Source organism: Mandrillus leucophaeus, unplaced genomic scaffold (genome assembly GCF_000951045.1).
Source record: "Mandrillus leucophaeus isolate KB7577 unplaced genomic scaffold, Mleu.le_1.0 Scaffold383, whole genome shotgun sequence".
Lineage (NCBI taxonomy): Eukaryota > Metazoa > Chordata > Mammalia > Primates > Cercopithecidae > Mandrillus > Mandrillus leucophaeus.
Genome location: NW_012104065.1, coordinates 2,049,508 through 2,077,324, shown reverse-complemented (window position 1 = coordinate 2,077,324; position 27,817 = coordinate 2,049,508). Strand labels below are relative to the sequence as shown.

Sequence of the window (27,817 nt, the reverse complement as noted above, 5' to 3'; positions counted from 1 at the left end):
AAGAAGTACCAGAAATCTGTCTACCCACCTAGACAGTAATTACACTGGCAGAATCTATTTGATGTAACTTTTGAAACTCTGGAATCCATTGATGGCTTGCAACTTTCAGGGAAAACCTTGGTTGGTAATTTGCAGTTAATTTTGGTAAATAACAAAAATCAATAATAACAATTTTGCTGTTAGCCCAGTAGTAGCTACCCATTCCCCACTCCCAAGCCCTGTGGCATCAGATGCGCACATGTTCCAGGAAGAGCCTGCACACAGCTTGTGGGAGCCGAGGTGGGCAAAACGGGCCTGTCCCCCCAACACAGGGGATCTGTTCTCTGATCATAGAGGTGCAAAGAGGCAGAGACCACTGTTGTTGTTTCCTCCACACATTATGGTCAACCCCTTCCCACAGGCTGAAGGTGACTTTTAGAGACTTTGAAGGCTGACACCATTTTTTCTTTTTCTTCATTTTTTGTCTCCTTTTGGGAGCCAGACATTGAAAACTAGTACATTCTAAAGCAACCATATATAAGGGGGAAATTAGAAAGTCATTGTGCAGGCCGGGCGCGGTGGCTCAAGCCTGTAATCCCAGCACTTTGGGAGGCCGAGATGGGCGGATCACGAGGTCAGGAGATCGAGACCATCCTGGCTAACACGGTGAAACCCCGTCTCTACTAAAAAATACGAAAAACTAGCCGGGCGAGGTGGCGGGCGCCTGTAGTCCCAGCTACTCGGGAGGCTGAGGCAGGAGAATAGCGTGAACCTGGGAGGCGGAGCTTGCAGTGAGCCCAGATCGCACCACTGCATTCCAGCCTGGGCGACAGAGTGAGACTCCGTCTCAAAAAAAAAAAAAAAAAAAAAAAAAAAAAAAAAAAAAGTCATTGTGCAAGCCTAGGAGAAGGCACAGGTTCAGGAAACGTGTGAAGACCTTAACTTTACACCTCATGTTGATATTCAACACAGAGATAGCCTACAACAATTCAAAAAACAAAAAACAATAGCAGAAAACAGCAAACTGGGGGAAAGGAGGCAAAGGAGGCATCTAACAGGGTCTTAAGGAGGAGACTGATACCTCGAGTTACCACATTCGTAGATGCAAACGTCCGGTTTTCAACAACAAAAAAATCACAAGGCATACAAAGAAACTGAAAGTAGAGCCCATTCAAAGGAGAAAAACCAACAGAAATGATCCCTGAAAAAGATATGATGGCAGATCGACTAGATAAAGACTAAAGAAGCTGCCTTAAATATACCAAAGAACTAAGGGAAGATATGGAGGAAGTCAAGAAAACTATGTATGGACGAAATGGAAATTACAATAGATAACATAAAAAGAAATAGAATCCTGAAGTCTAAAAGTACAATAACTAAGATGAAAAATTTACTCTAGAAATACAAAGACATATTTGAGCAGGCAGAGGAAAGAATCAGTGAAATTGAAGATAGGACAATGTAAATGATCAAGTATGAGGATCAAGAAGAAAAAAAAATGGAAGAAAAAGTGAATAGAACCAACCTGTGAAACACCATTAAGTCAACCAACATATGCGCTGTGGGAGCCCAAGAGGAAGAATGGAGAAAGGAAAAGTGGAGAAAATATTGGAAGAAACAATGGCCACAAACATCTCAAATTTGATGAAGTATCTGAATATAAGCATTCTAGAAACTTAATGAACTCCAAATAAGATGAACTATGAACTCAAAGAGACACCACTGAGATTCATTATAACCAAAGTGTCCAAAACCAAAAACAGAATCTTAAAAGTAGCGAGAGGGAAATGAGTCATCACCTACCAGGAATCCCTGATAAGATTATCAGCAGATTTCTCATCAGAAACTTTAAAAACCAGAAGGCAGTGGATTAATACATTTCAAATGCTTAAAGGGGGAAAAAAAAACCCCAAAACTTTAAACCAAGAATCCTACATTTGGCAAAACTTGTCCTTCAAGAATGAAGGAGAAATTATGACATTCCAAAATAAACAAAAGCTGAGGGAATTTTTTACCAATAGACCTCCCCTGCAGGAAATGCTAAAGGGAGTCCTGAAGCTTGAAATGAAAGCATACCAAACAGTAACTTGTAGTTACTGTTGACAAACATAGACAAAATATGGATCTCAGTGACGGTAAATACATGGGCAATTATAAAAACTAGTATTATTGTAACATTGGCATGTAATTCCACTTCTTGTTTTCCATATGATTGAAAGGCTAATACATATTAAAAACAATTATTGTCAAACCTAGTGAAACTTCACATTTTTATTAAAAGATTTATTAGTTTATGTTTCTGGATCCACAATGTATAAAAATGTAATTTTGTGATACCAAAAACTGAAGCAGATGGGGACATAGCTGTTAAAGGAACAGAGTTTGTTGAAGTTAAGCTAGTATAGCATGTTATAACTTCAAGATGTTAAATGTACTTCTCATGCTAGTCACAAGGAAAATAGCTTAAAATATACACAAAAGTTGAAAAATAAATTTAAAAACTTTTATTTATAGTAGCATAAAACAAAAATAAAATCCTTAGGAATTATACAAGGCAGTATGAAATTTGTCCAGTGAAAACTATGAAACATTTCTGAGAGAAATTAAAGAGGGCACAAATAAATGGAACAAAATCCCGTATTCACGGATTGGAAGACTTAATACTGTTAAGATAATAATATCTGAGCCAGTCTACAGATTTAGATTGGCAATCTCTCTGAAAATCCCAATGATGTGAGTTGTTTTTTGGATTTGTTTTGTTTTTTGTCGAAATAGAGAAACCTATCCTAACATTCATATGAAATCTCAAGGGACTGTAAATAGCTCCCTGCCCCAAAAAGAAATTCTGAAAAAGAAGAAAAGAGCTGGAGGACTCACACTTCATGATTTCAAAACTTACCACAAAGCCACAGTAATAAAAATAGTGTGGTACTTGCAAATAGACATATACTACTGCCCCACCTGAGTGTTTTGCAGTGGCCTGGGAGCAGTTCAGACCCCCAAGCACAGCCGCTGCTTGACCCCGAGGGGCCAGAGGGGAACAAAGGTAGGGACCTGGTCCTAACTCCCCAGAATCTGAGCACACTGTCCGGGGATATTATGCTGAGATCTGTGGTCTGAACTCAAGCAGGGGAAGAGCTTCCACTTCCAGAACACTGAGAAGAATGACGTGAGAGTTTGTGTACTGGTGCGGGTGCGAAGCTAGGTGCCCCTTCCTCCACAAGACTGGTCTTGGAAGAGTGTAGCCCATTGGCCAGATGCAAATTCTGCGTGAGGGAGCCCTGTGGCCTGGAACACTTGAACAGCTCAGTGATCTGGGCGCAGAAGGCTTGGAACAAAACTAGCTGGCTGGGCCTGCTCTTGGGACAGATGCCAGAGGGAGACCCAATTGGGAGGGTGTGAGCTGGGCAGACCCCACAGCTATCTGCTGAGCTCAGCTACACTGAGCCTCAGGTACCATACAAGCTGCATACCCACAGCACAGCTGCCCTGCCCAGAGATCTGCCCTTGACCCACTGCATCACCAGAGCACTTGCAGATATACCCCAGAGCCCACTCTAACTCTGCCAAGCTGAGAGGACCAGTGGGTTCCTGGGAAGCTGTGGGTCTCCTGGTGACCTAAGCACCTTTTTCACAAAGTGGCAGAAGAGAGAAGAAAGCAGAGGAAACTGCCACTTATAAACTATCAAATCTCATAAGAACTCATTATCATGAGAACCTCATGGGGGAAACTGCCCCCATGATTCAATCACCTCCCACCAGATCCCTCCCTTGACATGTAGGGATTATGGGGATTACAATTCTAGACAAGATTTGGGTGGGGACACAGAGCCAAACCATATCAGAAGGGGAGGCTGCAGCCAACCAGGGACCCTCTTGGGGCTAAGGAGATGCAGGCATAGAGCCAGTGATTGAAAGGGCCTCCCCCAAGGCCCAGGAACAGACTTGGTGAGGGAATTATTGCTCACACCTGCATCTCTTCCTCTCCAGAGCTCTTCTGTGAACACACTGAAGAAATACAAGAGGCACACAGTTGAGTAAGAACATATCTGCCAGCCTTTACTCTTAAGCACCATATTACTGGATTGGAGTGTGAATTACACCATCAAGCAAAAATTCCTTCAATTTCCAATGAAGAAAACTAGCCACAGCTGAAGAACCTGTATAGAGCCTTGGTCCTCTGAAAGCACCTGGAAACAAAACCAATCAACTATACACACAGCATACACCACCATCAAACCCTCAAGAGAAAAAAGAATATAAAAACAAAAAAAGCCTCATCCAAATGACAGCAACTTCAAAAAGATAAAGAAACACCAGACCTCTCAGATGAGAATGAAACAGTACAGGAAACCCAGCAATTCAAAAAGTCAGAGTGTTTCCATAGCTCCAAAGGATGACAGTATCTCCCCAGCAATGGATTCTAATCAGATTGAAATATCTAAAAAGGAAGATAGAATTCAAAATTTAGATGGCAAGGAAATTCAATGAGATTCAAGAGAAAGTTGATATCCCATCCAAGGAAGCCAATAAAACGATCCAAGACTTCAAAGATGACCATTTAAAGAAAGAACAAAGCTGAACTTCTGGAATTGAAAGCTTCGCTACAGTAATTTCAAAATGCAGTTGGAAGCTTTAACAACAGACTGAACAAAGCTGAGAAAGAATTTCAGAGCTTGAAGAGTAGTCCTTTAAATAAACCCAGTCAGATAAAATTAAGAAAAAAGAATTTTAAAAAGTGAACAGGCTGGATGTGGTGGCTCACACTTGTAATCTTAGCGCTTTGGGAAGCCGAGGCAGGTAGATCACTTGAGTCCATGAGTTAGAGACCAGCCTGGCTAACATGGTGAAACTCCATCTCTACCAAAAATAAAATAAATAAATAAATAAAATTAGCCATGTATGGTAGCACATGCTTGTAATCCCAGCTACTCAGGAGGCTGAGACAGGAAGGTAGCTTGAACCAGGGAGGTCAAGGATGCAGTGAGCCATGGTTGTGCCACTGCACATCAGCCTGGGCTACAGAGAAAGAACCTATTTCAAAAATAAATAAATAAATAAATTTAAAAAAATAAACTTAAAAAAATAAAAATGAACAAAGCCTCCATGAAATATGTGATTATGTAAAGAAACCAAATCTATGATGTGGGGGTTCGGCCAGGATGGCAGGGAAAATTATAAGATGCAAAGCTTCTTGGAAGGCCTGGGGGGTTTGCATAAGCTCCAGTAATAAACTTGGCTGAAGGCAGCCTTGTCCCCTTAGTTAAACAAATTAGAGTAGAAACAAAGGAATGTGGGGAGTTTACCTAACTAGCTTGTTTACTCATGTGGTCCTAAGAGTAATCTTTGATCTACCACAGGTGCTTAATTGCTTTCTACTCGGGAAGTCCACAATGTCAATTACCCTGTAGTGGTGTTGACTCAAGCCTTTGTCAATTAATCTTTACTGAATAAATGCAAGTCTCACTGGCTGGTCAGGGCCACGGCTGCAACTAAGTGACCCGGACACTCAGTCGAACTGGCAAAGCAGAATATCTGTGTGTCAGTGTACTTCATTCATCTGTCATTGGGTCAGGGTCTGCGGGACAGACCTCCACACTATGACTCATTGACATTCCTGAGAGAGAAGGAATAAAGAATAAGCACCTTGGAAAATATTTTTGAGGATATGGTCCATGAAACTTTCCCCAATCTTGCTAGAGAAGTTGACATACAAATTCAAGAAATTTGGAGAACACCTGCTAGATACTAAACAAGATAACTGTCTCCAAGACACTTAGTCATCAGGCTTTCCGAGGTCAACATGAAAGAAAAAAATCTTAAAAGCTGTTAGAGAAAAGGATCAAATCACTCATAAAGGAAACTCCATCAGGTTAACAGCAGACTTCTCAGCATAATCCAAGCCAGGAGAGATTGGAGGCCTCTTTTCAGGATCCTTGAAGGAAAGAAATTCCACTGGGCATGGTGACCCATGCCTGTAATCCCAGCACTTTGGGAGGCTGAGGCAGGCAGATCACCTGAGGTTGGGAGTTCGAGACCAGCCTGACCAACATGGAGAAATCTTACCTCTACTAAAAATACAAAAAAATTAGCCAGGCGTAGTGGCAGGCACCTGTAATCCAGCTACTCGGGAGGCTGAAGCAGAAGAATCGCTTGAACCCAGGAGGTGGAGGTTGCAGTGAGCCAAGATTGCACCACTGTACTCCAGCCTGGGCAACAAGAGTGAAACGCCACAAAAAAAAAAAAAAAAAAAAAGAAAAAGAAATTCCAACCAAGAATTTCATATCCCACCAAAACTAAGCTTCATAAGCAAAGGAGACATAAAATCTTTTCCAGACAAGCAAATGCTAAGGGAATTTATTACCCCTAGAACTGTCTTATAAGATATCCTTTAGGCCTGGGGAGTTCTAAACATGGAAATGAAAGAGCAATATCTGCTACCACAAAAACACACTAAGTGCATAGCTCACAGGTATTATAAAGCAACTACACAATAGAGACTACAAAGTAACCAGCTAATAACATGACAGGGTCAAACTCTCACCTACAAACATTAAACTTGAATGTAAATGGTCTAAATGCCCTGCGTAAAAGGCACAGCATGGTAAGTTGAATTAAAAAAAAAAAAAACAACCCAACCATCTTCTGTTTTCAAGAGACTTCTTCAGAAGGAGCAGAAGTTGCTATTCCTATATCAGACAAAGCAGATATTAAGCAAACAACAGTTAAACAGGACAAAGAAAGTCATTATATAATAAAAAAGTGTTCATTCAACAAGACTTAACTATTCTAAATATATACACAACCAACACTGGAGAACCCAGGCTCATGAAACATGTACCTTTAAATGTATGAGAAGATATAGACAGCCACACAATAATAGTAAGAGACTTCAACACCCCACTGGCAGCATTAGACAGACCATCAAGGCAGAAAAGTAACAAAGAAATTCCAACTTAAATTCAACACTTGATCGATTAGACCTGATAGTCATCTACAGAACACTGTACCCGTTAACACAGAGTATACATTCTTCTCATCAGCACATGGAACATACTCTAAGACTGATCACTTGCTCAGCCATAAAGCAAATCTCAATAAATTTTTAAAATGTTAAAATCATACCAACCATACCCTTGGACTGCAGTGGAATAAACATAGAAATCAATACCAAAATCTCTCAAAACCTTACAATTACATGGAAATTATATAACTAGCTCCTGAATTACTTTTGGATACACAACAAAGTTAATCCAGAAATTTAAAAAAAAATTTGAAATAAATAAAAACAGAGAAGACACCAAAATTTCTGGGAGGTAGCAAAAGCAGTGTTATTACCAGGAAAGTTTATAGTGCCAAACACCTATCTCAAAAAGTTAGAAAGTTCTCAAATTAATCATATAACACCACATCTAAAGGAACTAGAAAAACATGAACAAAATAAAGCAAGCAAAAAAAAAAAAAAAAATTAAAGTCCAAGCAGAACTAAATCAAATTGAGACTCAAAAATCCATACAAAGGATCAATGAAACTGAAAGTTGGTTTTTTGAAAAGATAAATAAGATTGATAGACCACTAGCTAGATTAACAAAGAAAAACAAAGATCCAAATAAGCACGATCAGAAATGACAAAGGTGACATTACAATCAATCCCACAGAGATACAAAAAATCCTCAGAGACTATTATGAAAAACTCTACACACACAAACCAGAAAATCTAGAAGAAATGGGCAAATTCCAGGAAACACACAACCTCTCAAGATTGCATCAGGAAGAAATTGAAAACCTCAGCATACCAGTCATGAGTTCCAAAATTGAATCAGTAATAAAAAAATCTACCAACCAAAAAAAGCCCTGGACCAGAGGAATTCATAGCCGAATTTTGCCAGACATACCAATGGGCTGGTATGAATCCTACTGAAACTATTCCAAAAAATTAAGGAGGAGTGACTCCTCCCTAACTCATTCTATGAAGCCAGCATCATCCTGATGCCAAAATCTGGCAAAGGCTCAATTAAATATGAAAACTAAAGGCCAATATTCCCTACGAATATAGATTCAAAAAATCTTTAACAAAATTCTAGCAAATTGAATCCATCAGCACATGAGAAAGTTAATTTATCACAATCAGGGAGGCCTTATTCTTAGGATGCAAGGTTGGCTCAATGTACATATGCAAATCAATAAATGGGATTCACCACATAAACAGAATTAAAAACAAAGACTATGTGATCATCTCAACAGGCGTGGAAAATGATTTTGATAAAATCTAACATCTCTTCATGATTAAAAAACCTTCAACCAACCAGGCATCGATGGAATACACCTCAAAATAATAAAAACCATCTATGTCAAACCTAGAGTTGACATCATACTAAGCCAGCAAAAACTGAAAGCATTCCCCTTGAGAATTCGAACAAGACAAGGATACCCAGTTTCTCCACTCCTATTCAACATAGTACTGGAAGTCCTTGGCAGAGCAATCAGGCAAGAGAAAGAAATAAAATGAATCCAAATAGAAAAAAAAAAAAAAGTCAATCTATCTCTCTTCACTCTTGATATGGTTCTATCCCTAAGAAAAACCCTAATGACTTTGCCAAAATCCTCCTAAAACTGAAAAGCTTCAGTAAAGTTTTAGGATATGACATCAATGTACAAAACTCAGTAGCATATCTACACACCAATAACATTCAAGCTGAGCCACATACACATACAAATATTTAGAAATTCGGCTAACAAGGGAGGTAAAATATCTCTACAAGGAGAACTGCAAACCATTGGTGAAAGAAATCATAGATGACACAAACAATAGGAAAAACATTCCATGCTCATAGGTTGGAAGAATCAATATTGTGAAAATGGCTATATTACCTAAAACAATCTATAAAGTCAATTCTGTTCCTATCAAACTACCATTGTTATTTTTCACAGAATTAGAAAAAAACTACTCTAAAATTCATATGGAACCAAAAAGAAACCTGAACACCAAAAGCAACCTTAAGTAAAAAGGATTATATTATCTAACTTCAAACTATACTTCAAGCCTACAGTAATCAAAAACGCATGATACTGGTATAGAAGCAGACACATAGACCAATGAAGAAGAATAGAGAACCCAGAAATAAAGTTGCCTACCTACAATTATCTTATCTTTGACAAAGTTTTCAAAAATAAACAGGGGGAAAAGGACTCCCTATTCAATAAATGGTGCTGGGATGACTGGCTAGCCATATCCAGAAGAATGAAACTAGACCCCTACCTATTACCACACACAAAAATTAACTCAAGATGGATTAAAGACTTAAAGGTAAAGCCTCAAGCTATAAAAATCCTAGAAAACCTAGGAAATACCCTCTTGACACTGGTCTTGGCAAAGAATTTATTGCTATTACAACAATAACAACAAAAGGAGAAGTACGATCTAATTAAACTAAAGAGCTTCTACACAGCAAAAGAAACTATCAACAGAGTAGACAGACAACCTACAGAATGAGGGAAAATATTTGCAAACTATGCATCCAACAAAGGTCTAATATCCAGAATTTATAAGGAACTTAAGCAAATCAACAAGCGAAAAACAAATAAGTACTTTCAAAAGTAGGCAAAGGGCCAGGTGTGGTGGCTCATGCCTGTAATCCCAGCACTTTGGGAGACTGAGGCGGGTGGATTGCCTGAGGTCAGGAGTTCAAGACTAGTATGACCAACACGATGAAACCCTGTCTCTACTAAAAATACAAAATTAGCCAGGCATAGTGATGCATGCCTATAATCCCAGCTACTCAGGAGGATGAGGCAGGAGAATCTCTTGAACCTGGTAGGTGGAGGTTGCACAGAGCCGAGATCATGCCATTGCACTCCAGCCTGGGCAACAAGAGCAAAACTCCATCTCAGGAAAAAAAAATAGTAGGCAAAGGACATGAACAGACACTTCTGGAAAGAAGATGTGTAAGCAGCCTGCAAACATATGAAAAAATGCTCATCATTACTAATGATCAGAGGAATGCAAATCAAAATAACAATGAGAGACCATCTCACAGTCAGAATGGCTATTATTAAAAACTCAAAAAACAGATGGTGAAGCTATAGAGAAAAGGGAACACATACACATCACTGATGGGAATGTAAATTAGTTCAGCCACTGTGGAAAGCAGTTCGCAGATTTCTCAAAGAACCTAAAACAGAACTGTCATTTGACCTAGCAATTCCATTACTGGGTATATATCCAAAAGAAAACAAATTGGCCAGGCGCAGTGGCTCACGCCTGTAATCCGAGCACTTTGGGAGGCAGAGGTGGGCAGATCACCTGAGGCTGGGTGTTCGAGTTCAGCCTGACCAACATGGAGAAACCCCATCTCTACTAAAAATACAAAATTAGCTGGGCGTGGCGGCGCATGCCTGTAATCCCAGCTACTCGGGAGGCTGAGAATCACTTGAACCCAGGAGGCGGAGGTTGTGGTGAGCCGAGCCCACGCCATTGTACTCCAGCTTGGGCAATAAGAGCGGAAAACAAATCATTTTACCAAAAAGACATACACTTGCATATTCATAGTAGCACTATTCACTATAGCAAAGACACGGAATTAACTTCAGTGCCCATTAACAATAGATTGCATAAGGAAAATGTGGAAAATGTACACCATGGAATACTACACAGCCATAAAAAGAATGAAATCATGTTCTTTGCAGCAGCATGATGGCACTGGAGGCCATTATCCTAAGTGAATTAATGCAGACATGGAAAAACAAATATTACATGTTCTCAGTCATAAGTTGGAGCTAAACACTGGGTACTCATGGACATAAAGATGGGAACAGTAGACACTGGGGACTCCAAAAGCAGGGAGGGACAGAGGTCGAGGCAAGGGTGAAAAAGCTACTTATGGGGTACTTTGCTACCTATGGGGTACTATCTGGGTGATGGGTGTGTTCACACCCCAAACCTCAACATCAACGTGATATACCTTTGTAACAAATCTGCACATGTATGCCCAAATCTAAAATAAAACTTGAAAAAAAAAAGACATATAGACCAATGAAATAGAATAGAGTCCAGAAATAAACCCTTGTTTCTAAAGTCAAATGAGTTTTCACAGGGGTACCAAGACCAGTCAATGGGGGAGAAAACAGTCTTTTCAACAAACAGTGCTGGAAATACTAGGTATTCACATACAGAAGAATGAAGTCAGGGCCTTACCTAACAAAATTTAACTTGAATAGATCCGTGACCTAAATGTAAGACCTAAAACTATGAAACTCTTAGAAGAAAACATAGGGCAAGAGTTTGCAACATTGAATTTGGCAATTGTTTCTTGGATATTATACCAAAAACAGAGAAAATATAAGGAAAAAATAGAAAATAGGAGTTCATTAATTTTTTTTTAGTTGTGCATGAAAACACACTATCAACAGAGCAAAAATGGCAGCCAACGTATTGGGAGAAAATGCTTCCAAGTTGTATATCTGTTAAGGGACTAATATCCACAGTTACTGTTTAATGGGTATAGAGTTTCCATTTAACAAGATGAAAAGTGTTTTGGAGATGAACAGCAATGATATGACTGCATAACATGAATGTATTTAATGCCATTGAATCATACATGTAAACATGTTAAAGATGGTGAATTCTGTGTGTATTTTACCATAATAGAAAAATTGAAAAAAAACTCTCCTAATATCCTTGTTTATTCTATCATCTTTGTAGCTTCTAGCTTGATTTTAATTGATTTTGTTGCCTTCACTATAGGTCTCATTTCTCTGCATGACATATACATATAATTTTTAATTTGATGTCAGACATTGGGAATTTTATCTTATCATATGTTGCACACTTTTTATCTTTATAAACTATTATTGAGATTTGTTTTGGGATACTATTAAGTTACTTGGAAATAGTTTGATCGTTTCTGATCTGGCTTTTAAGCTTTGTTAGGTTAAACCAAAGCAGTATTTATACAAGGGCTAATTTTATCCCACCATTAAGTCAAATCCCTTCTGAATATTCCACATATTGTTCCATGAATTATAATGTTTTTCATTTTGTCTGGTGGGAATGAGAACTATTTCTGGTCCTGTGTCAGGCTCTGGAAATTGTTCCTTCTAATTCTTTCAGGTGGTTCTTTTCTCAGCCTTGGGCAATTTTCTCCTATGTATGCCCTTATCAATACTAACTTGAAGAATCTATGGGGAACCTGTAAAGATCTTTGGAGCTCTCTCTTTAGATAGTTCTCTCCTCTCTGCCACACTGTCCTGTGAGCTTTAGTTCCCTTGTCCTTCTCACACTATCAACTTTGTCTTCCCTACTCAAGGGATCTGGAGTCCTCATGGGCTCCTTGCACTATAAGTTGGAAACAATCTTTTTGTTTTGTGTGTATTTTTTTTTTTTTTTAAGAGTCAGGGTCTCACTAGTCTTAAACACCCGGTTTCAAGCGATCCTCCTGCCTTGACCTCCCAAAGTGTTAGGATTATAGACATGAGCCACTGCACCCAGCCAGAAACAATCTTTAGGCAGAAAGCTGGAACAATTGTAGGATTTCCTCATGCATTTTTTATCTTTCTGTAATCACTGGCATTCATCGTCTAGTGTTCAATACCTTGAAAGTTGCCCTTTCATGTATTTTGTTTTCTTCAATTGTTTCAGACTGGAGGGTAAATCTAGTCCCTCTGACTTCACCTTGACCAAAACTGGGAGCAGTTTCACCTTGCTTTTTAAAGCATATTTTCACTGTATACAAATACAAAATTCTAGGTTACCATTTTTAACTCTGGCACTTTAAAAATGTCATTTCATTGATTTTTGGGTTTCATTGTTCCTGATGACGTGACAGCCATCTTGCATGTTTTTCTCTTTGGCTCTTTTCTTTTTGGTATCTTTCATTTTCAACAGCTTGATTATCAAGTTGATGTGGTTTTCTTGGTAGTTTGCCTATTCAGGATTCAGTGAGTTTCCGGGTGTATGAATCAATGTTTTCTCATCATTAGATGGCATATTCCTTTGATATTTTTTCTCCTCTTTTTTTCCCTCCTAAGCCTCCTATTATATACATATATATTAGGCCGTTTTATATCATTCCCCAAGATCCCTGAATCTCTGTTAATTTTTAAAATACATATGTTCCCTATTATTTAGATACTAAAATTTCTCTCAATATTCAGATTCACCAGCTCTTTTTTTAAGATCTGTGATCTTCTCTTCTCTAATGAGCCAATCAAGGAAATTTTTCATTTCAATTATTGTGTAAGTTCTGGAATTTACATTTAGTTGGTTTATATAACTTCCATTTCTCTGCTAAGACTATTTGTTTACTCATAAAATAATATATTTTCCCTTAATTCTTTGAACACACTTTTATTTCCATAATGCACAAAGGCTATTTCACAATCTTCATCTGCTGAGTTTAACATTTGAGCCTTCTCATGCTCACTTTCTGTTCATTGCTTTCCCCGCTAACATTGGTCCTATTGTCCTGTTTCTTTGTGTGTGTCCTAATTTTTTATTACATATTTGACATTGCAGATGGTATGTTTCAGATATCCTAGACTATGTTATCTTTCCTTGAGGAATGTTTGTTTTTGTTCTAGCAGGGAGTTCAATACCGGCTGATTACTTTAGAATTGTATAGGCTTGGTTTTATGCTTTGTTAGAATGAATTATGGGAAGCAAAATGTTTTTTGCAAGAGCCTCTAACTTAGTGGTACTTGATCTAAAAACTCTCCTTTGCAAATCTTGTCAGGGCATAGTTCTAGGCTTTGTTTGTACCTGAGAAGACCAGTTTTTACTCTAGGCTCCTTAGTTCTAAGGTCCTTTTTGCATTTTGGATGAATGCCCAGGATATTTTTAATCTTAGCTGAATTTACACCCCAGGTTGTTAAAAGGTGCCAAACAAATCTCACTTTTGCTGAGCTGGACTGCTAATGTCCCTTGCACAACTACCCTGGTAGCTCTAGTCTACTCTCAGCCTTGTAGCAGTCACTGGTAGGCCTTGGGTGATGTTGCCTATGCTAAGGATGGGAGGTAGATTCACTTACAGCTTTCTGTGGCCACTCTGCACAAATCCCTACACCCTTGTGCCACTTTTGAGAAATTTCAGGCACTTCAGCTGAACTGAATTCTGGTCTTTGCCTCTTCAGTTCAGTGGGATTATCTTGCTCTGCTTGAATTTTAGCATGCTGCTCTGAGGTTGCAGAACTGTCCCCCGGTGGAGAGCTGGCAAGTTTTCCTTATCCCAGATATGACAGTCTTGTACTGCTTATCAAAGGGGACCAATAGATTTTATCTCTTTCCCTCTCCTTAATAGGCACTGGGTCATGGGAAGCTAATGTGGGAGTTCTTCTAATCACTTAAAACTCTTCTTTTCACACTTTTCTCTAAGAAAATGTATAGGAAATATGGGATTCACTTGTTTCCGAAAATTAACTTTATAGAGGTTGCATTGGGGTTGGGTGGAGATCCCACCAGGTCTGGGTCTTCTCACTTTCTTCTCAATGCTTGCATAAGGAAGGTGGAACAACATTAGAAAATTGTAGACAGTCCATAAAGGAGTTTATATGAAGACTGGCTTTTCTAAGTAGGAGACAAAGTTCATTCAACAAACATTTAGCACGTGTTTACTTTTAGAATTTGATATTCAAGGAGAAACCTGGACAGGGTCTCTGCCATCAAGGAATAGACAATCTAAAGAACCATTGCAGTTTGCCTTATTTATCCCTGAACCTAGTTTTACTGATTTCTTAGGACAAAATTACATCCTACAACTAGCAGCGCTGACTTCCCAGAGACTGTAATTTTGTGCTGTGGCACTTGGTTTTTCCCAAAGGGCATGACCTTAACTTTGTAACTAGGATGAAAGATGTTCGTAGGGTTGTACAAAGGGCCCTTAGGAACGGACTGGGAAAGGAAAGCATTTTATCATTCTATAATACCAGCTTTCTCTTGCATACTTACTTAAAAAACTAAAATAAAGCATAAAATACTTATAAAGTCATGGTTGCTGCAAGTGACTTCCAGAGAAAGGCTGCATTCTCAGCAGTTCTGGGTTCTATATAGGAATTTCAGTTTGTATGACATGTTTCTTTTTCCCCACCCATTCTCTCTCCATCATCTTGGTTCCCCAATCCCGTCTTTTCTCCTACATTTTAAAGACCTGCTCCCACATCATCTCACAGCCCCTTTGCTTGTCTCTTTGTTCCTTTCCATCCTCAGTTGAGGACAGAAAAAGAAGCCAGTGTTCTGAGAGCAGTTTTTCGGGAAATGCTCAGTTGTTTTTTGTTTTTGTTGTTTTTGTTTTGAGTGGGGGGCACACTTAGCAGAAGAAATAGCTTCTAATACCCAAATGTTCAGATTTATCTCATCACATTTGTGAAAGAAAGGTTAAAAAATGAAAAGTTAGCATAATTCTGATAAGACAGAATTACTAAGAACTACACAATTAAACGTGAAGCTGAATTGGAGGAGGGGGTGGCTATTACACGCTCTGAGAGAACTAAGGTCCTGAACGTGGATTTCTGTACGAACTGGGTTGTCTTAACAGTTGAAATGCCTTCGAAAGAGCTTTGGGCACATCACCTTGAGCTTGGTGCTGGAAGGAGGTGGGCGATGAGCCAGGACTGCTGCGGGGCCCAGATGGTCCTGGTCCAGGCAGCTCTCACGGCTCTTTCCTTCCTGACTGTAGTCCCAGGCAGTTGGCCCAATTCCTGCTCCATTTCTGGGCTGCCTTGGGTGGGAAAGCCCTGCATATGGAATAGAATATAATTTCCCCATGTTCAATCATTCCTGTTTACTCCAAAAATGAAATGAAGGCCCTTTCAGCCCATGGAAAAATGGAATAAAGCACACATGCATGAACACACACACACACGCGTGCACACACACGCACGCAAACTGGCGAGAAATTGAAATCTCTAGATCTTTCGGAGTCTGTCCTGTTTCATTGTTTCTTACTCTGAACTGGTATCATATGCCAAGGCCTTCTGCTCTCCCGTCTATTCTAAGGAAAGGGAAACAGGAACTGAATTCATGTGTGCTGAGCACTTTCACATATATCCCACTTTATAAGAGAAGAAATTGAAACTCAGATTAGTTAAGTAGCTTGTAAAAGATTACAAAGCGGACAACTAAATTTTGACTCAATTTCTTGGACTACTATGTACCATGCAAACCTTTTATTCTCTCATGTATTATGTAGGTCGGTGTATACAACAATGTAAGCAGAAAAAGCACTTTTTTAAACAATGAAATTGTATATAGCGTGCCTCTATATAACACAGGTAAAATCGGCACTGAAGCTGTAGAGAGGAGTCTGGAGCTTTATTTGGAAATCTCTGGACCTTGGAAATCCAGGTCCCATGAAGGCCCTTGCAGGTGCACATGAAGGTGGACTCTGGACACTGGTTGTTCCAGGCAGCAGTTGAACTAGGAGATATAATTGGCAGTTGCAAAGGTCATTTGTATCTATGGGGAATTTCAGATGACTGACCACCTCCTCAAAGCACTATTTTGTTTAGATAGAAAAATTACCTTTGGACATTCTCTCATAGGTCGACATTTATGCTTTGGTGTAGACGTTACACAAAAATATCAATAAATCAGGGCAAAAATGAGTGGATCTTAGTCTCAACCCTGCCCGTAATAGCCAGGCCCAAACTAGGAGTACATACACATTTGCTTCAAGTTCATCTGTGGTGTGGTAAGCACGACAGTGTCCTCTCCAGCTCTTAGGAGGCATATGGGAAAAGGATTGGTCTTTCACTAGTGAAGGCACCAAAGCAGCAGAGCTACTGGAACACAGGCTAAAAGAAGCTAAGACAGGTGCCATGAACTGTTTCTAGCTCACAAAATACAGCTCTCCTGAGATCGCGCCACTGAACTCCAGCCTGGGTGACAGAGCGAGACTCTGTCTCATACACACACACAGAATACAGCTCTTTGCAAGGTAAGCAGGTCATGGGTGTTAATAGCCTGTAGCAACCTAGTATCTTGCAGTATATAAGTAAGAGCGCATTTTTTATTAGGAAAACAGCACAGGGAAGTTAGTTTATTGCCTCATCTCCAAAACTAATCTTATTATAGGATGGAATTTGGAAGTTTGGGTAATTTGTTTCATTTGCATTGCAACAAATGGAAAAAAAAATGAGAAAATGACTATTGTGACATTATACCTTGGTGACAACGCAGTGGATTTACAGAATGCAAATTAAAACAGATATCTGAAATTGCCTGGATGTTTCCAAATTCTTTTAGTATTTTTCCAACTGAGTTTCCCACCCCAATATGTGACATGTACGTACAGACAAAACCTCTGCCTCTTTTTTTTTTTTTGATACGGAGTTTTGCTCTGTCGCCCAGGCTGTAGTGCAGTGGCGTGATCTCAGCTCACTGCAACCTCTGCCTCCTGGGTTCAAACAACTCTCCTGCCTCAGCCTCCCGAGTAGTTGAGACTGCAGGTGTGGGCCACCATGCCCAGCTAATTTTTTTAAACATATATTTTTAGTAGAGACAGGGTTTCACCATATTGGCCAGGCTAGTCTGGGGTTGAACTCCTGACCTCAGGTAATCTGCCGGCCTTGGCCTCCCAAGGAGTTGGGATTACAGGCATGAGCCACGGCGCCCGGCCAAACCTCTGCCTCTTACGGGAGCTGCTGACTCCAAGTGTGGTAGCACTTAACAGGTTGGGTTGTTACCGCTGCTCTGGGAGCTGACCTTGTGGGCGGGCGTGCTCATGATAAGGGCGCCTTTGTGGGACTGAGGAATCAAAGGGGCACACTCACGCTGTAGAAGTCTTGGTACTGAAAGGAGTAGATGGGTTTGGTGGCCTAAATGCTCTGAGAGAGGGAGAGATTTGGAAATCTGAAGAATCATACTGCATTTATGCTATGCTGACTGTGCCAGGCTTTTGGCCGGTGCTTTACACAACCAGTTGTAAGTTTTACCACAACTCCAAAACGTAGATTTTACTTGTTTATTGTGGGGACACTTAGGCTGAGAAATAGAAGGTGACTTCTCAAGGCCACACTGCTAGTGAGCATAAGAGCACAGAGTTCTGTGACTCTACAGACTATACTTTCTCAATTATGCCACTCTGCACCCCCAGACCACCAGGCACCATGCCAAGGGCTTTACATTTAATCCTCAGCACAACCCTGTGGAGGAGACTCTTATTATTACCATGAACAAACAAGGAAACCAGTTCACAGAGGGAGTGAGTGGTGTTCACAAGCGGTGTCTGTTCACTCCAAGCATCTCTTCTTAACTTGACCCAGGCGTACGTACATATTAAGGTTTGTCCACATTGACTGTCTTGTCTTAGAATTAGTCAGCTTTCTAGACATAGTTTTAGTGCAAGGGATTTGTGCAGATTATCTGTACAGCTGCAGACATCTTCATGGAATGTAAATTAGGTGCTGACATTGCTTTTCTGGGAAACCCGCTAGCATAGATTACATGCACTGGACATAAAACACACACATTGGTGATACATTTGCTGGTAGAGAATTGGAAAGTCAGGCCTGGGAAATCAGGACTCTTATCTGGAAAACTAGCTTCCGCTTTTGCATCACACGCCTATGACACAAGGTCATCCACATTTTACCTCTTTTATATTCCTCTCTTATATTCCAAGGTCTGTGACTGTGAGGGTAGGTGCCAGGGGAGGGGGTTCAGGTGTCACCATGGAAAAATCCAGTTAGCCTAGGCCAGATACCAGCTTCAGATGCTCTTACCAAGTCTGCTGAAGACTATCAGGATGGCCCTTAGAGACTGTGGGACATTGACTTGCAACAAGGTGGCAAGTAATGTACTGAACTATTCCTGGTATTGTTTTCAGATTCTTACACACGTTATCTTTTGATGTCCTATGCGATGGACTGAATTTGTCCCCCCAGAATTCGTACGTTGAATCCTAACCCCTAATGTAATGATATTAGAAGGTGGGGCCTTTGGGAAGTAATTATATCATGAAGGTGGAAGCTTCATGAACAGGATCAGTGCCCTGATAAAAGGGACCCCAGAGAGCTCTCTTGCCTTGTGTCTGCCATGTGAGCATACAACAAGAAGGCAGCTGTCTGCTACTCAGAAGAGGGCTGTCACCAGGACCCACCATGCTGGCGTCTTGATCTTGGACTTACTGCCTCCAGAACTGTAATAAATGTTTAAGTCACCTAGTTTATGGTGCTTTGTTACAACAGCCCTGACTAAGACTCCCTATGTGAGAGCTACCATCACGATGTCATTTCATAGATTAGACGACTGAGTTATATGTAGTCAGGAGCAGAAATTTAGCTCAAGCCTCTCTTCATCCACAGTCCCTTATTCTAAGCCCCTCTGCTCTGCTGCCCTGCTGGACCCCATCCTGTGCTGCTTCCCAAGTTCATTGGTTAAGGGACAATATGATCTAATTTGGTTTTGGACATGAAAGAACCTTTCTAAGACCATCCTGTTTGATATTTATAAAGGATTTAGTGGTTACAGTTAACTTTTTCTAGTTTAAACTGCTCTTTGGACATTTTGGTGTTCTTAGAACTGAACAAAAATATTTTGTGTCAGCTGGCTTTGAACTATGACCATGGCCCTGGAATGCACCAGGACACACACAAAAAGCAAAGGACTGGGTTTCCCAGCATTGCTCCACACGCCAAGCCTCATGGGCTCCTGTATGTATGAGCTTTTGTTGATGTGAAACCACTCTGGGGTATATTGTTAATAGGAATCCAGGAGTCTGATTCAGAGGCAGTGGCCTAGTGTAAGGGTAAGAAATTCTAGTGGGTGTCCTGAGTCATGGTCTTATGATGGGGTGTGAAAAGCAGTGACAACCAAAAGATCAGGAGAGATCTAACTTGGAGGGAAACAACTTATAAAGAAGAATTCATATATTTCCATTAAAAAGTTTATTTATTAAAGGAACCATTATTGCTCTGTGGCCTTTCCTGAACCCTTGTTTGGTGTTGTGGGTTTACTTTGCTCTGCACTGCTTTAACTGTCTTCTGGGAATTTTACCGGGCAGTCGCACACCATTGCTCTGAAAACTTCCTGTTGTAACTTAGGTGGAACGTCGTTGTAAAGGTTATCCTTGTGCTGCCATATTAGTTAAGGGCAGGTTGATTGCTGTAACTGACAATCACCGAGCCTTAGTGACAACGCAATAGAAATCTATTTCTTGATCACATAATGGACCAATGCTGCCAGATATGCCCTCCCCAAGTAGTGATTCAGGGACCCAGGGTCCTCCTACCTGTGGCACTGCCATCTGTGTTGGGGTAGAGGGGAGGGAAAGAGAGAAAGAGGCATGCACACACACACCCCGAGAGAGAGAGAGAGAGAGAGAGAGAGAGAGAGAGAGAGGAGAAAGACGTGGGTAGGGGAGGGTGGAATGGAAAGTTGCTCCTGCATAATTTTTTTTTCTTTCTTTCTTTGTTGTTTTGTTTTTTTTTCTGTCGCCCAGGTTGGAGTGCAGTGGCGCAATCTTGTCCCACTGCAAGCTCTGCCTCCCAGGTTCATGCCATTCTCCTGCCTCAGCCTCCCAAGTAGCTGGGACTACAGGTGCCCGCCACCACACCTGGCTAATTTTTTTTTGTATTTTTAGTAGAGATGGGGTTTCACTGTGTTAGTCGGGGTGGTCTCCATCTCCTGACTTCGTGATCTGCCCGTCTTGGCCTCCCAAAATGCTGGGATTACAGATGTGAATCACCACGCCCGGCCACTCCTGGGTAATTTTCATGCTCCAGAGTCCCAGGAAGCACACCTTCCATTGGCCAGAACTCTGCAAAGGGTCTTGAAAAGTAGTCCCAATATGCTCTGTTAGGTTTGCAGTAAGAGTAACTCCAGTGGATTCTGCTGAGTGATACATGAGCTGGAGCTATTCGTGGACATCTTAAGAGAAATGGTCCCTTTGGAAGGTGCCAAGAAGAACAGGTTCAGGAGGCAGGGTGGGAGGAGTGGTCATCCATATGGGCCCCAGTGACTGATGCACACGGGTGCTTCATGTTTGCTGAATGAGCAATGAGTGTTCCTCTTTAGTATTGCTTAATGTGGCCCTATAGTTATTAGTCCTTTAATATAGTAGTATAGTGTTTCCTGACCCTTCCAGAAAAAAAAAAAAAAAAAATCACCTGTCCTTCCCTTGGACCTACATTGGATGCTTTTTGTTTCTATCATGGTGTCTGTTACACTTTGTTGCCCTTATTTTTACTTCTGATTTCCCCTACTAGAATGTAAACTAGAAGCAAGAATCTCATTGCATCCATCTTCATAGCCATAGCCCCTTCTACGGTGCCTGGCATGAAAGGTTCAATAAATCAATGATTTTCTTAGAAGATTAGGGATTTACCATTTCTCAACTTGAATGCCTCCCCTCTGTATTAAACACATTACCTGGAGATGAAGCTATTAATTCCGTCCTACTGCACTTTATCCATGCCAAGTAGGAACGAGAAACAGGATGAAGTCGTGAGGGAAAAGATTTAGGGCTGGGCAGAGCTGGCTTGGAATCCTGCTTCTGCCACTTTCTAACCCTGTAGTTGTAATTTAACTACACTGCCTCTTCACCTTATTGTCTCTCAACTTCGTCACCTGGTAAATGAGTATTCTCACTTCCTAATGATGTTTTGAAGTTGAGGATATGAACATAAAGGGATTAACACATTAGAAAGAAACTCCCATTGCTCCCTGAGTCAGGTATAAGTGCCATCTCCTTTGCTGCCAAGTGAGAAGCCAGTCCGGTATTCAAAGCAGTCGCAGAACCTGTTTTTTTTTTTTTTTTTTTCCCAAGATGGGGAAGTAGATTTCCATGCCCATGGGGGGCACAGACTCATACATTCTTAATGTCAGTAAGGTCCTTGGATGTGTAAACAAAAGAAAAAATGCTTTGTTACCGTAGGAGCGATTCGTCCCTCTGAAAGTGTTCAGTAGAAAAGACTTAGCCATCCACCAGGAATAAGGTTGAGGAGAGTCTTGTTATGAGTAGGAGTGCAGGACTAGTCTGATGATTCTTATCAAGCAAAAGCGATCATGTCAGGGTTTCTAGTGGTTTATGAGTAACAAAAACAATGAATATTTGTTGTTTCTGTTATATAAGCCATTGGGGAAAATATTTAACATCATTAAATATGATGGCTGGTGGGTATGTCCGGAAGATATATTGACAAAGTTGTGGAAGATATAAGTAAAAATGTTGAAAAAGACTTGACTAAGGCTTTCTTGAACCTTCCAACAACAGTATTAAAACTGATTATATAGCCTATTTTTAAAAGCCGTCATATTTTTGCTTACCACAGGGCCTAGCATATTGCAAGTGGTCAAGAAATCTTAGATGGATGGATGGATTGATTGATTCCTCCAATATGATTAGATAAACACATGTTTGTTGACTGAATGATTCAATAATTGACTTCCTTTACTCCAGATTTAATAGCCCCCGTTTTCCCAGGTTCTGTTAACATAACCTGTTATTTTCCCACATTTCAGTGGATCTGGTGACCATGTCTGGACAGCCTTCAGTCTGTTCATGTTCCTCCTCTAATGCAACTCCCAGAGCTAAACCTTATACTCCATCTTTAATCCAGTGACCCACCAGGAAAAGGCCTTGTGATAATCACCAGATAAAACTAAAAGCAAAAATCTTACTCTTCTGGAAGGCCAGGGGTCAGAGATGTCACAGCTGAAACTTCCTTCAAATGGTTCCAAATGAGGCTATGAAAAATCAGGGGCGGAAGTTTGCAGGTTTTGCAGGTTATATTTTGTTGCTTTATAACCCCTTTGGCCAAAGTGAATGTTATATTCGATGATGGGCATGGCTCTTGGACTTCATCCCTGTGCCAAGTACCAGACTAGAGATCTGTGAGCTAGGAAGCAAGCCAGCTATTTGAAGCACATTACATCAGACATTTCCTGAGGTGTAAAGGAAGGCCTCCTTGCTAGAAAGCAGGGAGAATTTTGGCTCATAGAGATTGGACTCAGTAACTTTAACTCCTTGGCTAAGAGCTAATACTCTAGCAAGCAGCTATCAAGTGGCCTGCAAAAAATTCAAAAACAAGGCTCCTGATCCTGCTTTGCCTGTGGACACCACAGCCTCCTTTGAGAGCTGTGTCACCTTTTTGGGAGTAGGAACAGTTTTTAGGAAAGGAGATACATTATAAAATCTGACATTTAAAAAATAAGTAGTAACTTTTCTAATTTTACATTTTGGAGGCAATGTTGTCTTTACAGTGGGAAATTGTAGACCCTGAATTAAAATGCTTTTCCAAAAAATGCTGTCATCCATCCCTCTTTTCTTTTCAAGTTAGATAAAATCATCATATGAAGTAATGGATATCATGGTGTTAACTGTTACATTTATTAATTAGATCCTAATGCTAGTTTCTCCATTAACTTCATAAATTATCTTTTGCAGCCAAGGAATTTGATCTCAATAGCACTCAAGGCCTGGCATGGTGGCTCAGACCTGTAATTCCAGCACTTTGGGAGGCCGAGGTGGGTGGGTCATCTGAGGTCAGGAGTTTGAGACCAGCCAGGCCAACATGGTGAAACCCCGTTTCTACTAAAAATACAAAAATTTAGCTGGGCGTTGTGGTGCGCACCTGTAATCTCAGCTACTCAGGAGGCTGAGGCAGAAGAATCACTTGAACTCGGGAGGTGGAGGCTGCAGTAAGCCAAGATCACGCCATTGTGCCATTACACCCCAGCCTGGGCAACAGAGAGAGACTCTGTCTCAAAAAGAAAAAATAGCACTCAAAGTGAAATGTTTTGTAATGCTCCAGTTTTTAGATCTTTTTGTGTGCCATACAGGCTATTGTGAACGCATGCGCTAAGGGCCCTGTGTTCTTTTGGAACAAAGCACTACTCAAATGAATTTTAAAAACCCTAATTAATAATGCAGAGGCTCTGGAACCCTCCCTCCTGAATGCTGAAAGTTGGGTCCTAGTGTGGAAACAGAACTGGTTAGAGTAGCTTCATGGAACATACATGACAGAGCAAGACACAAAGCACCTTTGGGTCAATGATCATATCCGATACTTCTTATACCTGTTTCTAGCTATGATTAGGTCATTCTTCAGTTTATTAACTGAGACCCAGGAGAGATAATTCCAAAGTCATTATCGGGATTCATCAAGCATTTTGAGAGACTGATGCCTTTTCCATCATAAGCTCTACAAACTGAGGAGCAACAGTGGTCCAGTGAACAGTGTGACCTTCCTGTAGTTTTGACTATGAACCTTCAGTCTAAACTCTGGATACTTCCTCCTTCCTTTTGGGAAAATTGATCGGGCACTATTCGATCCCTACCTTGACGGGGTGCTCAAGAAAAACATAAAATATTTATGAAGTGCTTTGTTTCATAGGAAGCAATGTTCCAGGCTGCAAAACTTCTGTACGCTCTGAGCTGCAGTGTTGGAAATGTATTTCAGCTTACCATACATTGTATCAGCTCTTCCAAGGTTGCACATTTCACTCCTGACTGTCCATGTGTGAAAATCTAAGAATGTCACACATCCCTTTGCCACCTTTCATTAACCATGTTTGTTCCCGAGCGTGGTGCGATATGTTATTAAAATGTCCAAAAAGGGAAATAAAGGAGTGGGGGGTGAGAAGAAGAGGAGGAGGTGGGAGCAGGAAGGTGAGTAGGAACTGACAATCCCTGAGGAGCCCAAGCTGTTAACCTGCAGGGTATGGGCATCCTCTGCCATTCACCCTGCAAGGTGAAACTGAGACTCACTGGCCAGATCTCGCAAGAAACTCTGCCAAGGTCTGCCATGGCCAAGCCTCCTCAGTGACGAGAGACGGTGGGGTGCAGAGCTGTTCATTTGGCATCCTTCACCATCACTGAGGTCACTGATAAAATATTAAGCTGATCTTCTATCTGTGGCTTCATGAAGATGATCAGGGATGGAGGGAAGCCAGGGGAAGGGGCAGTGTCAGGTGCACCAAGAGGAGCAAAGCCTTCTGGAAGCACACACATGGAGGTTCACAACAGCCACAGTTGCCACGGGGAAGCAGCCAGTTTGTGCTTACTTTCAACTCAGAGTGTTTTCTGTTGTATATCCATGTCATCACCTCTTATTTATCAGGAAGTGACACAAAGTAACAGGTTTCACAATGCCATCAATGTCATTTTGACAGCATTCATGTCACAATACACAATCATGTACTGTAATTATACGAAATCCAAAGAATAAAATGTTACTAGTTACACTCGTTAAAATGAAACTGACAACCAAAAGAATAACAAAACAAAGAGAAATCTCTGTCAGAATCCACAGAGACATTTGACAATATTACCAAAAAAAATGGAGTCAAATAATTGTCCCAGCATGCTGCAGTTCATTGCCATAACTTCATAAATTCCCAGCTCTTTGGGGGAAAGAAAGTGCGTTTTCACAGCCTATATAGTTCTTAAAGAAATAGCTCTCACATGTATGCAGGTCAACAGAACAAGGAATGCAAAGTCTAGGCACCAAGATTGCTCAGACAGCAATGGAGTTTAGGGTCCGACTTGACACTCTTCTAAACCAGATGTGGTTTCTCGAGAAAGAACCTGGACAGTAACATTAGTCCAAAAGGGCCAAGGAAGAAACACCAACTGTTAATAAGGAAGAAAACCATCAAGAACTAGAACAGTTAAGACAAGTTTTTTTCTACTCTACTTTGAAGTTGAATTACAGCTTTTCATATTTGGAATAGGAAAAGATTACACAGTTGATCTGTGGGTAGAACCCCTTTCTTCCGTGTCCAACCTCCCCACTCCAGATCCAGTAATGTTGGAGTACAGATAGTGCTGGCTCAATGTCCTTGAAGCAGAATGACCATTTCTTCTTGTGTGGCCATGCCTCCTTTGAATAATGAGGTATAATCTGATGCTAACAATGCCTATTCCTTCCTGGGTAATGGGGCTGATGAATGGTGTAGGCAGAAAACAATTCAACTTTCTGATAAGAATCACACACATACAAAAATTATTGCACTTAAAAACAAACACTTAAAAATAAAAAACTCAGCCCAACCAGCAAAGGGCCAACGAAACTGTTCGGAAGTGCCGTACTTCCTGCCCTTTGGAGAGCGTCTTGACCTTCCTGGTGTTCTATTGAATTTGGTCCATTATTAAATGTCCCGAAGTGAAAGAGTCCAAAAAGACACTGTAGGCTCTTTAAGGCTAAGTCTTCCCGGTGCTTCTGTGAGATAAATTATCTCCTTGGCCACATAGTACAAAGCAGGGCCTCTTTTTAGAATAATGACTATCAGGGCCCCCTAAAACAATCTGGAAGCAAGGGAGGATGGGTGCACATCATGTCCTCTCCTGTGAATGAGACAGAGAAAGACAGTAAGCAGCCTGGTGTCATGGCAACCTTCTCCTGCTCCACCACTGCTCTCACTATGCTCAATCTCACAACCCATGCAGATGTGGGTTGATCTGTGCATCTTTCTCTGTGTGCTGCCACCTTTCTGTGGGTCTGAATGTCTTTCCCTCTCCCAGAAAACTTGTTTCTCTCTTTCTTTATTTTTTATCCTTCCTGTTCCATTGTGTGCTCTGTCTCTCTTGATGGATGTACAGGTGCAGCACTAATCCTATCCTGCTGCCCACTGGTCCGTATGCTTCCCAGACTTTCATGATTCTCCCATCATGCACCACTGTCCTCTCCCTACCCTGTCATTGGCTCCTCTCCCCCTAGTATAGTCAGACACTCTACAGTCTGTTTACTGAACTAAATGGGCAGATTACTGTTACCTCAGCCAAGATTACTTATACCTCCAAAATCTGATCTCCTAGTCAAAATTGGAGTACAAGGCATTGAATATGCTACAAGTGCCTTCATGAAGCTCAAGGAAGGGCTCACATAATAGGAGAGATCAAGGCATTTTCAGGCTATCCTGAGACTATCCCGAGACTCTATTGTCACTGCTGTTTTTGGTTTTAGGAGTGTCCAATCCAGCTCATGTCTTTTTGGTAACCCCTTATACAGCCCTTGTAATCAATAAAATATTTGCACAAGGTATTTAGATAGATTTGGATGGTAGTATCCTGATATTACAGGCACAGATCCAATAACAGAATAATTTAGGGTTCTGAGTAGAGGGAATGGAGGTGAAGTCATCATGAGGTGCAGAAACTCCTGTTTGTTGCTAACACCAACCAAGCTGCATTGAAACTCAAAGATCTGCTACAGTACTTGTTTCTCCCTGTGACCACCCATGTGTGGCCAGGAGCTGGGAAGCAATACTCATGTGAAGTCAGAGTCAATACAAATGGCTACTGCTGTCTTTTGTCCCATCCATCACGTCCCCCTCTAATAGTTCTAAGACTGAGCACTTGTGGTGAGCTCTTCTCCACTTACTGCTCCAGATTCTGAACTAGGACTTGCTAACATTCTCGTATATGACATCACTGATGCAGAACTGCTGCTTCTTCTTCATCCACATCAGTTGCACACACTGATGGATAAAAATGTACTGTTCCTGGAACAAAAGACAAAAACAGGTTTCAGAGCAGATATGTGGAAAGACATAATATTTTATACTATGACAGTTTTAATGATCAAGATCTGGTGTTAAAGGAAACCATTTTCATTATTTACAGAGATACAGTTTTATAACTAGAAAATCCAAAAGAATCAACTGTAAAAGTATTCTGATTAATAATAGAGCTTAGAACATCATGGTTTTTTTTAAAAACAGTGGAATTTTTTCCCCTAACTTTATTGCAATATAATAAAAATTGTATATATTTAAGGTGTACAATGTGATGATTTGATATACATATATATTATGAAATGATTACCACAATCAAGCTAGTTAACACATTCAACACCCCAGATTATATATATGTTTTTATATGTGTGTGTGTGTATATATATGTGT

At 40.6% G+C, this 27,817-nt stretch overlaps 1 protein-coding gene across 2 annotated transcripts in view; it reads right to left on the bottom strand.

Annotated features, from left to right (window-relative positions):
• Nucleotides 1–24,005: 24,005 nt before the first annotated feature.
• PTPRO (protein tyrosine phosphatase, receptor type, O) overlaps nt 24,006–27,817 on the bottom strand; it is a 283,195-nt gene continuing 279,383 nt past the window's right edge. For both annotated transcript variants that reach the window (XM_011990820.1, XM_011990821.1), the window contains 2 exons: nt 27,295–27,415; nt 24,006–26,258 (listed from right to left, as the gene is read on the bottom strand). In XM_011990820.1, the coding sequence (XP_011846210.1) occupies nt 27,311–27,415 (105 nt within the window). In that variant the 3' untranslated portion in view covers nt 24,006–26,258; nt 27,295–27,310. The remainder of the gene's footprint in view (nt 26,259–27,294; nt 27,416–27,817) is intronic.